At 35.7% G+C, this 12,031-nt stretch overlaps 2 protein-coding genes across 13 annotated transcripts in view; both read right to left on the reverse strand.

The window, feature by feature from the left end:
* Window positions 1–1,531: 1,531 nt before the first annotated feature.
* On the reverse strand, window positions 1,532–4,284 carry BBS10 (Bardet-Biedl syndrome 10). Its single transcript, XM_077111494.1, has 2 exons — window positions 4,014–4,284; window positions 1,532–3,638 (listed from the first exon to the last, which is right to left on the reverse strand). Exons 1-2 carry the CDS (start codon window positions 4,196–4,198, stop codon window positions 1,658–1,660), a joined length of 2,166 nt encoding a protein of 721 aa, XP_076967609.1. The 5' UTR covers window positions 4,199–4,284; the 3' UTR covers window positions 1,532–1,657.
* Window positions 4,285–6,540: 2,256 nt separating this feature from the next.
* OSBPL8 (oxysterol binding protein like 8) overlaps window positions 6,541–12,031 on the reverse strand; it is a 271,517-nt gene continuing 266,026 nt past the window's right edge. For all 12 annotated transcript variants that reach the window (XM_077111486.1, XM_077111485.1, XM_077111484.1 and 9 more), the window contains one exon: window positions 6,541–10,805. In XM_077111486.1, coding sequence (XP_076967601.1) covers window positions 10,673–10,805 — 133 coding nt within the window. In that variant the 3' untranslated portion in view covers window positions 6,541–10,672. The remainder of the gene's footprint in view (window positions 10,806–12,031) is intronic.

Here is a 12,031-nt window from a genome sequence, read left to right on the forward strand (position 1 = left end):
ACTCATCTGGTCTAGGGACCCATCTGGAGGTTGTAGGTTTCTGGAAAGTTACCCTAGTGCATGGTACCTTTGCAGAATCTTATATATTGCCACAGGTGTTCTTTAGGATTGGCTGGAATGGTCCTGGTTGGGGTTTGGGAAGTTATGACAGGTAGCAATGACTAACTGAAGTTTGGATAAGAACAACCTCCAGAGTAGCCTCTCGACTCTATATGAACTCTCTCAGTCACTGATACTTCATACTTCCCCCTTTTGGTCAGGATGGCATTGTTGATCCCCATGATGCCAGGGCCAAACTCATCCCTGGGAGTCATCTTCCATGCCACCAGGGGGACTTTCATCCCTGGATGTCATGTCCCAAGTAGGAGGGAGGGCAATGATTTCACTTGCAGAGTTGGGCTTAAAAAGAGTGAGGCCCCACCTGAGAATGGAAGAGGTCCTCCAGAAGTAACTCTTATCTACAGGTAGGCTAAGCTTCTCCACTACATAATAAACTTCACGAGAGTAAGCCTCAAGATGAAGGGCTTGGCCTTTTGATTTGGGTGTCTCTAATGTTTGACACAGTATCAGGGGCCTTTTGATTTTGATGTCCCCAATGTTTGACACAGTATCAGGGGTTTTGTCAGTGGTAAAGTTTAATAGTTCCATATTTTTTCTCCCATCCCTCAAGGGACTTTGCCAATACATTTTAACTATCTGCTCAATATATTCTAGGATGCATTCAGGTATTACATTAAGCTATACAGGATTAAAAGCCCTCATTCTTATACTGGACTCCCTGTGCTTCTATTGTACAAATGAGCTACCCAGACAGGTTGAGTCAGATTATGTGCTACAGAAAATTTAGGTTCCAGACAAAATAAACCTTTCTTCCTTTGGTCTCAAAGAGTAGGTGTGGTTTGGTATTAACTTTTAACTATAGAAATAAAAATATGAATGCACAAAGCCGTATTTCTGGTAACATATATTCAATGCTGTATGGATGGTGAAAATCTGTACAGGCTTTTCTACATGAAATTATGAGTGGGGAAATAAATTATTTTAAATGAAATAAAACAGGATGGCATTTTAAAACACTGTTCTGAGATCAAATAACTCTATAAGCTAAATACAGGTGAGGGAGGAGGGATGAAGAGAGTGAAAAAGACAACAGAAAAGTAAAAATTAGCTATAAGAAAAACCCTCCTTCAAATATATAGACTAACATAAAAGTAAGACCAGAGACATAAATGGAGGAAGAAAAAGACATAATTAGTTAGATCTTGGCTTCTCTCCCATGGTGGCCTTGTATCTTCTTAAAGACATTTTAATCATAATTTTTTTTTTTTTTTTTTTTTTTTTTTTTTTTTTTTTTTTTAAAGACAGAGAGAAGGAAGGAAGGATAGAAGAAAGGGAAACATTTTTTAAACATTTTCTTGTATTCTGTTTCTCCGTTTTTGTTACATGGGCTGGGGCCGGGAATCGAACCGAGGTCCTCCGGCATAGCAGGCAAGCACTTTGCCCGCTGAGCCACCGCGGCCCGCCCTTAATCATAATTTTTTAACTGGACTGGAGAGACTTGAGAATCAGTGGTCACATGTCAGCTTTATTTTATGGTTTAAGTTGGATTAAAAATTTTGTTGATTTAACAAAAATTTTGTTAAAAAAAGTTTTGATTTTATAGTTCATCTTCTGAATCTTGATCATAAACTTTCTGAGGCTGCCTCTTAATACTGATTACCAAATCAACAGCTAAAATTTTTGCCAAGCACTGAATAACTGAAGTTAGTAACTGGTATTTACCAGCAACTGACTCCAAGCCTGTCTGACTGCTTACCATGGGCTGATTGGTTTGAAGTGTATGGAGACCTCTTACATGTACTTGGGGAAAGCTGTAATTTCCTTTCTTGGACTTATAAAGGATTTTAGGAATACCTAAAAGTGCATTAGCTATTATCATACTAATCATGGTTTGTTCTGATTGCTGGCATTTTTTGGCATAGTTGAGAAGATAGTAATGTAACAAGATCTCAAAACTTCCACCCACTGGCAAAACACAGCCTGCAGGCATAGAAGAGAGACAGTAACTTTGGGAAGTACACATCTCCAGTGACTTATATTTCACTGATAACATGCTCCCTTTGTCAGCAGTTTCTGTTACATGCAAATTTTTGGAAGACATTTCTCTTCTAGCATTTTCTGTCGTTGAATTAGAAATGGAATTACTTTCAATAAATGGCTCATGACTGTCAATTATGCTGGTTTTATGTGGGGATAAACATGTTAGTGTTTCATCTGTTTGGTATGTATCTGCTGGTGCCAGTTCTGGGGTTGAACATGGAGTATATGCTTCCAATGCTATGTTTGGAACTACCAAATTTGAATATATTATTAAATGTCTCTGAACTTTTGCCAGTTCTTCTTTGTTCTTTGTGTCTGCACCCTGACATAGTCTTCGTATTAAGTTGTTACCAACTTCTGGTAATGGATCACTTTCTCTACTATTCTCAAAAATAAGAGGGCTCGATGTATAATTTTGGTTGTTGGCTTGTGGCATGTAATTTAGATCAAAATCTATAAACAGCTGCTGAAGTGTTTTAATTGCTCCATGTAAAGCGTTCTCATGTTGTTCAATAAGACCCTGTACTGGTCCACAAAGAACTATGCAATGTGGTATAAATGAACAGGAGCTAATCAAGCCAAGATGAACATACCTTTTGGACCTAAGGATAAGGGGTTTACAAAATCTCACCAAGGCTGTGTGAGAGATTTCATACTGTGAAAAGGCCTGTTGTGGCACTAAAGGAGAAAGTTCAGTGATCCTCTGGATGAGAGAAATTTCTTCTTCTGATAAGCACTCCACCACTGATATGCCACTCATTCCTGCATAATAAATAAGTAAGTCTGATTGCTTCACACTAGATAGGAGTAATTTCACATTCTGACTCTGTAAACGTTTTATTATTGCTCTTGTCCTTTCTATAATCCAAAATTGAGATGCCTGAAATTGTGCTTCTGAATTGAGAACAAACTCCGATTCAGAAGTTGAAAAAAGAGGCTGAATGGTTTTTGTTACTACAGCTATTCTTATATCACCATCTGCTGGACAGTACACAGAAAAATCTCTGTGAAGCACAAGCCCGGCTATAATTCTAGAATCTGAAACAGGAAGACCAGTAACAGCAACCTTCAATTCTATAAAACAGTCATCCATTAATTCAAATACTTCTTTCCCACTTTTACTAGCCATACACTTGAAAAAATAGTCACATGTCAAATGTGAAATAAATTTTTGATGACTTCTTCCCACTCTTCCACAAAAGTATGCTTCTAAGAGCAACTGTAAAGACCTCCTACACAATATCCTCTCTGTGGTAGATGAAGAAAAAACAGACAGAAAGTGTCTACTTAAGTATTGGTCCATCATATAGTCTAATACTTGTGTCTGAAACCTTAGAAGAGCTTGAGAAATAAATTTCCACTGACAACAATTCTTCCAATGCCTTCCATGAGTTTGAATATTTCCAGAAATCAAAGAGTCCTTTTCTTTGTCTGTGACTGCATGAAGTCCTCTGAGCAAATGGCAAAGAAAGATAATAAATGTTTTAGCACCGTCTCCTGTTTTTTTGAGGTGACTGGAAACACATGCCACAATCATCCTGTACAAAAAAAAAAGCAACTCAGATTTTCAGAGGATTGGCTTCCCACATCTAAATAAAGCTGAAACCATACTTCACAGCTACAGGCAAAAAAACGATAACATTCGTTTTTGGTTTTGGTTTTTCTTTCTCAAGTTACACCTTACTCCAAGATTCTGGGGTTGGGATGGAATGAGGAGTGAGAAGTATTCTCGGGCGATGGTTAAGATTTGGGGTCAGGGACAGTGTTTCCGGCGGAAGCGCTCTAACCCCGAGCGTACAAAATAGTCTTATTCAGGGTTAGTTTTTCCAGAAGCATCGCCTTAGGATGGAACAAAAGCTTCCGGGAACTGCCCTGGGGTGCCCGCTACAGGCTAGAAAACCGGGTGCAGGTACCTGGCTATCGGATGCTCTAAGTGTAGCGCCTCCAGAAGGCGGCCTCCATCCCGACTGAGCAGCAACTCGCCGGTGGGCTTCGTACACAAAACTTGCCGCCCCTCTGGCCCCAGGCAGCTACTCATGATGCTTTCCAGCACCTCCACCACCTGCAACGCTGCCTTCGCAGAAACCTCGGAAGCCATAGCTCTCCCACTCTAAATCGCTCTCCACTGCCAGCTAGCGTAACTCCTACACAGCCAGAAGCGGAAGAGAGAGACCGGAAGCAGAGGGGGCGGAGCCCCGAAGTCGGAGCAGCGCGGCTTAGTGGTTGGGCGAACGGATTTCTCTTCCGCTCGGGGAAACGCCCCGCAGCTTTGCCACTCCTGGCGATCGGTCCAATCGCCTGCGCGGTTAGAAATGCCCCGACGTCCTAGGGATTTTCGCCGAAGCGGAATCCTCAAATTCCACCCGGCACTCTAGGTAAATTTGTTCTTCTTCCCTGGCTTCAGCCGCCCCCACATCTTTGCTCTCCTCTGGGAAACTTCCTTCCAAAGTCGGCGTGATAGTGGGGCGTGTGTGGAGGGAATGGGCACCGCGGTTAAACTGACCTGCCCTTCCCTATTCCCCCCTCAAAACCTGCTTTCGTAGCCAAACCTCTGCCCTGGCTTCACGCATACTCTCTCCACACTCAATCAGTCATCTTTCACTCCTAGTCACGCAGTTTCGAGATGCAGGACAGATAGGAAGGGTCTGGCTAAAGCCAAGAGCTGCGGACTTACCAGGGGACCCTTGCCGCACAGTTCCTGGATTCGGGTATTAATATGAAACCCTAACCACCACAATGTAATTAATTTTTCCTTAGCAGAGAGGATGGATGTGAAGACTTAAGTCACTTAGCACTAATGGTGATCACTAATATGTTTTAAAAACACAGGAACCTAAGATTATCGGATACAATCCAAAGGCAGAAAGAACATACTGTTTCATATGTAACAACATATGTAAACACAAACACTTAAGGCTTTAGTGGTTAAGAGCTTTTTTTTTTTTGTATGCTTTATGGCGGGGGTCACATTTCGTTGTTCTTCCACGTAAGAATCCCGTTATTGCACACCATTTGTTGAATTTTTGTTTGCTTGTTTGTTTGGGGAAGTGCATGCCCAGGAATCTAACCCGTGTTTCCCACATGGCGGGCGAGAATTCTACTTCTGAACTACCTTTGCACCCCCGAGAGCTTGAGTTTTGAATTCAGATCTAAGTTTGCTTTACTAACTTAACTGTGCCATTCAGCAAAAAACCACTGAAGTCCCCACTTTTCTCATCTTTAAGAAAAATGGAGATATAGCTATGTTAATGAGAAATCTCATAGGGTTTTGAGATGGGCAAGTCCTGGCATATAGTGAATACTCAAATACTGCACACCAACCAAATTACTGACAGGTCATCATTCTCTTGACCCAGAAGAAGGGGACATTTTGCAGGTGGAGACAAGTCGATCAGCATAATAGCACACACCTAAGGTCCTAACACATGGTTAATATTAGCAGGAGAATCACTTATCTTGTAGAAGTTACACTGAGATTGAATCGTGAGGGGCTGTTTTCCTTTACCCTGACTCCTATGCACAGGACAGGAGAAACCTGTAGACTTGCCCCTTCCTTACCCACAATTATTGAAATAGAACCAGTAACTATCAGCCAGAAGCAAATGGACCCTAAGGGAGAGCAAAAAAAAGTGGTGAAAATTTTCACATAAAAACATTCCTCTAGTTTTTAAAAGATACAGTCCTTTGTTGAGATGTTTACTTCCTGGTTTAGGACATGAATTCTAATTGTTTCTAATCTTTCGACTTTCCTTCTACACTTAGAGTTCAAATAAAGTGACAAACAGTGATCGAGTTTATAAACATGCAGCACTTGGATAAAATTGACGAAAAAATCAGTTCTTTCCAAGAGTATATATAAAAAAAAAAGACAGGGGAGAGGTGAGAGGAAAACCAGTAAGGACTGACTTCTTGAAACTCATCTGATCAGTTTAGACTAATGGGTGATTTGCGGGGTTAAAAAAACTTTCATGTAGGTTTTATATATATACTTGCTTAATAGTAGGTTATTTTTTCTTTCTGGTTATACCCATCACAAACGAGTTACATTACTCAATATAGATTCACTCAGCAAATTATTCCAAACAATTCAAAGTAAATCAGAGTTGTGAAAGTGCCCGTTGGAAAGAATGGGCATTGGAGTCAGACATGAATTTAAACTTGTGTTTGCATCCACTGTTACTGTATGACTTTTGGATTCATTTAACTTCTCAGTCTCCGATTCTTAACCTATATAATCAGACTAACTTCCACCTATTTTATAGTTGTTATGAGGATTCAAGAAGAATGGATACATAGCACCAAGTAAAGCATACACAGGGATTTTACCTGTTAAATCCTTCCCAAGCCCCTTACCATCCTTTGCAACCAGCCCTCTACCCCTGCAAAAAAATTAGGGCTAATAGTCACCATATGCTATATTCAAAGGCTTTTTCATCACAGTTTGCTCTTTTTTAAAATTTTATTTATAATGCCTACTTGTAGAAGTTAGCATAATTTTACAGATAATTAAAAAATGCAATTCTTTCTTCTCTGCAAACATTTATATACGTCAGGAATAACAGATTGGAGATGTAATACGTTACAAAACAGTAGCCTATCACAATTTGTACATATACTATGCATCTTAAGGAAAAGAATTTGACAGTGTGCTATACCTACACTGCAGATAACATACTTTTATCCTATTATACAAAACTGACCAGTGGTAGTGCTTGAATTTATAAATGGCCATTAAACAAGATATTTAACTTAGATATACATTTAGCATGCTACAAAGTGAAAAAATTTTCAACTGATACTCTGTGGCTCATCAGTTCAAATGTTTCATGCCATTTTTCTTTAAATGAAAAATTTCAATATTGTAATACTAAAATAATTTTACATGATAAATGCAAAAAAGATAAAATTTTCTAAGTATTTTAGAAAGTATATTCACATTCATTTTGTCATGGGTTTCACGTGGCTTTTCTAAATATGCTAATCTGACACACTGGTCCTATGCAATTTTAACAGTCCATCCTCAACTTAAAACTGTAACAAAAACAACATGTTAGCAACAAACAGTAAATTAAATATGCTAAACTCATAAGTAGAACAAAATGATATCAAATTACACAACAGTGGCAGGTTACACATTTTAAAGAATCTCTTTTTCCACTTAGTCAAATAATATAGAAGTTGAAATGTAAACTAATTGATTTCTGTGGGATTCCCCTAATTGGTTCAAAATGGGAAGTTTGGTAAAATGTTAGATATAATATTTTTATTTCTGTACGTTTAGCAATATTCAAAATAATCTGCAGTGTCAATGTATGGCTTATCAATAATGCCACCATCACTGTACATCAAACAAAAATATACAAATTGCTCACTCACTACAAATGCTAAACACTGGAAAAAACTGAATTTTATATTTATATATTTGTTTTCTTAAATATTTGACTAAGATATTCTTTAAAAAGTTAAAACTGCCTCCCACAAAAACTTTGTATGTATATGGCACAAGTTGACACCCAAAACAGTGTGAATTCCATTGAAAAGGCACTGTTTACAATACTCAGATTAATCTGCAAGTCTATTTCAATGAAGTCTGAGAATGAAAAATATATAGACCCTTATAAAAGTATAGCATTACTGTTTAAATTTGTATAGCTATATAAAAGGAAAGTGATAGAGAAATGACCCTTTTATGACAAGCTTATAAACACTTTGATATATAATAAACACAAGTTTATTATATTTCTGTAACACAAAAATGACAAAAGAGTTTCTTAAAGGCACAAAAGCATGAATATGATAAATGAGGGCTATATTTTACAAGGCCAATATCTCAATGGAATGCAGTTGCCAACTGAGCTGTGGCAAAAATTACACTGAACCTTTATAAGTAATACAAAAAAGTAGTAACATAAAATACACAAGAAAAATATTGCTGAAACTTACTTAACATTTCACATGCTCTATTTATTGTCTTTCCTTGGGTCAGCTACATCTCAGAAAATTGTGATAATTGGCATAGTACATTTAACAAATAAAAAAGAAATGCATATGCCTATAATTATTACTTATTTAAATTTTCATGTGAGAAAATAAACTTTTTTTGATCAAATGGAGAAAGTATTCCTAAGATCTTAAATCTTAAAAGCCATCATAAGGCTCTTAGACAATGGAAAATAAATCACAATTTTTTATGAACCTCAGGTAAAGAACAAAGTCAATGACATATTATAGCTAAATACAAAGGTAATTATGTGTTTTAAGGGCTCCACCTACTAAGCCTAGTATAAGCACTGATCTAACACTAAGCTACCAATTCCTGAGTTTTGTGTTCAATTCACGGAAAGGAACTCATACAACTAAAAGCATATGAGGACTATTATATTAGATATGTGCTTTCAGTGTATAAGAAACAGTCATGAATAACTCTATTCTTTCTCATGAAATAGGTTTTGACTCCATGGATAAGAAACCCTATCATCTACTCTAAAAAAACGCAAAATAAAGAAAACAACTACCTTCCAGTTTCAGAAGATAACCATACAAATAAAACACTATTTGGAGCAGATGAAAATAACACACAAAGCAGATCTGCCCCAAAGCAGATCACAAAAACATTTTTCAGGATTTAATGATGAAATATTTTCATGATCAGCCAATCAAGTTATATATAATATAAATGAATCCTAATTTAAACTATAAAAAAGACCTACTTGTACAATATTTACAAAATATCATGTATTAGTGAATATGCAAATTAGCATAACATTGGTAACAGAATGTGAGTACAAAAAGTTTACTGATAAATATGAAATGCAACCATAAAACCCACCCATTCTAGTATAGTCATGAAAATACTGGATATAGGAACATTCTATTTATGCTTTAATCAACTTAAATATTTTCACATGTATATATGGAATACAGCATTGTTTTACCAATAATACATGGGAAATATCTCTTCATAAAACCTAAGGGTCATATAAATTGTACAATTAAGATAGCTGTATTGGTTATAAAAAAGCAGGCTCTTTTTACAATGGTTAATTTTCATAATTTAGCAATTATCCCTTGATTTTATATTAATTATGGCATGAACAGTTGACTGACATTTTTACTAGTGTCTCAGTCTCTTTTTTGTCAAAGGCAAATGTGATTGGAATAAATATACTCTAAACTTCACTAATAACCATTTCAAAATCTGTACTCCGAAGGTTATAAGATATATTTTAGGACAGCATTTTCCTACACTTAACATGTTTGCAAAAATTGCTTTTAAGGACTATAAAAATTTATGTAAAAACACAGTCAAAATATTAAACTGAAAAAAAAAAACTTAGAAAAAAATTGCCTGAGCCTGAACAAAAAGAATCTTGAAAAATTATAGATTTGCCACAGAATGACATTATTAAGAAAAGTGAAGAATAAAGAATTAAACTTCAAACTTGAGGTTCTTCTTATATGCTTAACTTATTGCACATTTTAAAGAAATCAATTTTAATGTACACATAAATGCCACCACACAGAATAACTGTTCTTTCTTACTGCCTTTTTTTTGGCTTTTGAAGTAAAATAATGGTTATAATTTTACTTATTCATTGAACACACAAAGTTCTAAATGAAAGCTAAAATAAGCTGTTCATGAGAAAACATGAATTATCAGCATGTCATAATCTTATAAACATCTCTAGAATTTGGCCTATTTTATGGACCAGCTGACTTAAAAAGCAAAAATAAGAAAAAAAAAGTATAGCAATAAGTTTGAGCACACTGTTTCAGCAAGTACTAAAGGTGGTCTCACATAGGTATAAGAAAGATATAATCAGTAATATACTCAGTAGATCCAAGTAGCTGTATACCAGTTTTTATAGTGATATACACACACATATATACCTGCGTGTATAAATATTACATCAAATTCTAGGGGTTCAAAAAAAATCATGTGTAAACTTTTTAAAAAGCAATTTGCCACCTGTCTTTCTCAATGTATCAATTTTGACCATTCACACTTGTTGCAGTTTCTAAAAAGACAAGTCAGTCGGTGTTTTGTAAATGATTTTTTTTTTTTAACAATACAGGGTATTGAATTGCTTATCACATGTATATTACTTTATTATTTCTCATTCATTCTGTAATTCCTTATTGTAATTCCACAAAAGTTTTGTGCCTGTTTTATGAAGAAAATAGATTATTATATACATTTATAAGAGTGATAGCATCTTTTTATGAACAATGTTTAATGATATATCTCAGAATATACTATAGAATACAAAGATAGGCAAGAGTACATAGGAGACAATTGTGAATACATGTGGATTGATTATAGTCACATGTAGACACACTCTCACAAAAGCTAGAAATGTTCTGGCACTTAACATATAGCTCACTTTAAATAGCCAAATACGACAGCTCTTGTTTCAGGTTAAGGATAAAAGGTTTGAAAGTTCAACACCTCTAAATTTCTCTCTTTGTTTTAGAAATATTGTGATGTTTTAATAACAACCAAACCAACTTGAACATTGGTCCCAGGAGAAACGTGATCATTCCAGTTCACTGATTCAGCTGTAAAGAACTTCTACTTAAACATGAAGTTTATTATTACTTGAAGCAATATCAGGAGGAAAATGATGAAGTAGTCTTTTTGTTGCAGAAAATAATCCGTGGCAGGTGTGCTTGAAACTAAATGATTTCGAAGAGCCTTAATATTTCTAAAAAAATAAGCAACAAATTTTTATAATGATTTGTAAAAACTATTAGCACAGAATTCTCAATTTGATTGTTGGTCACAGAACACTGAATTATATAAAGTAACTAGTTCAAACAAATTACTACAACCTGAACAGAGAATTGATTATGCTATGTGAAACCATTATTAGATTTGGTCTAAGTCTATATTTCCATATTGCAGCAAGCATATTACTCAATAAATGCATCAAATCAAATGATTAAAGTCTAATGAATCACTATTATAAAAGTGATTTTAAAACAACAAAAATTTTGCTTCTCACTTGGCTTACTAAGGTTCTTTTATCATTGTTTTAGGGAGATATGGATTGGGGTGGAGAAAAATCCTAAACTTCTCAGGAAAAAATAAAACAACAGATTTCATGATCACTTAACTTGAAGAATGCCACAAAGGCATTTCATATGCAAACAAGAAATAAAGTGTTATTTTAGACATGAAATGAGCTTATATTACCTCCTGCCACCCTAAATGCTTTTGGCTAAAAGGAGCTGATTAATGAAGAATGAATGCCTTTTACGGCCTTCTGCTATTGAATCGTTTTACCAGTATAAAGATAAAGAAAAGGACAAAATAAAGAAGTAGCCTCATTAATTTAAAAATATAATTAAATTAGGAAATATTTCTTGAGCACTTATTTTATAAAGGGCAATGATACCAAGATGCACAAGATATGATCTGTTCTCTAAAGGCACTCCATAGTACAATGGGATAGATAAAACATGCACAATAAAAACTTTATAGTGTAGTTAAATGCTCAAAAGTAGTACATTTAGGGAGCTATCCAAATTAAGTGGAGGAATTAACTAACTATAGGGCATGTGTGAATGATGGGAAAAATTCTGAAGGATAAACAGGATTTTTCTTGATGGGCACAGTGGGAAAAAAGTCATTTTAAGAAGTGGATTCATTGTGAGCAAAGGTCCTGAGATGAGAGATAGCACAGTACATTTTGGGGAAATATAAGGAGTTCTATCATACTAGAGCTTGGCATCAGTGCAGGGGAATGTAGAAGATGAAGCTGCAAATGAATACAGCATCTAAATGTAAGCCATAAGGTCTCTCTAAGAGAAAATGTCCTTTTCCCCCCCAATCCTTCTAAATATCTAGCACTGAGTGATGATTTACCAACAGGACCTGTTCTGCCCCAAGGAACCTTCCTGTTAATAACCTTCACTTGTTGGATCACAG

Source organism: Tamandua tetradactyla, chromosome 7 (assembly GCF_023851605.1).
Source record: "Tamandua tetradactyla isolate mTamTet1 chromosome 7, mTamTet1.pri, whole genome shotgun sequence".
NCBI classification, from domain to species: domain Eukaryota; kingdom Metazoa; phylum Chordata; class Mammalia; order Pilosa; family Myrmecophagidae; genus Tamandua; species Tamandua tetradactyla.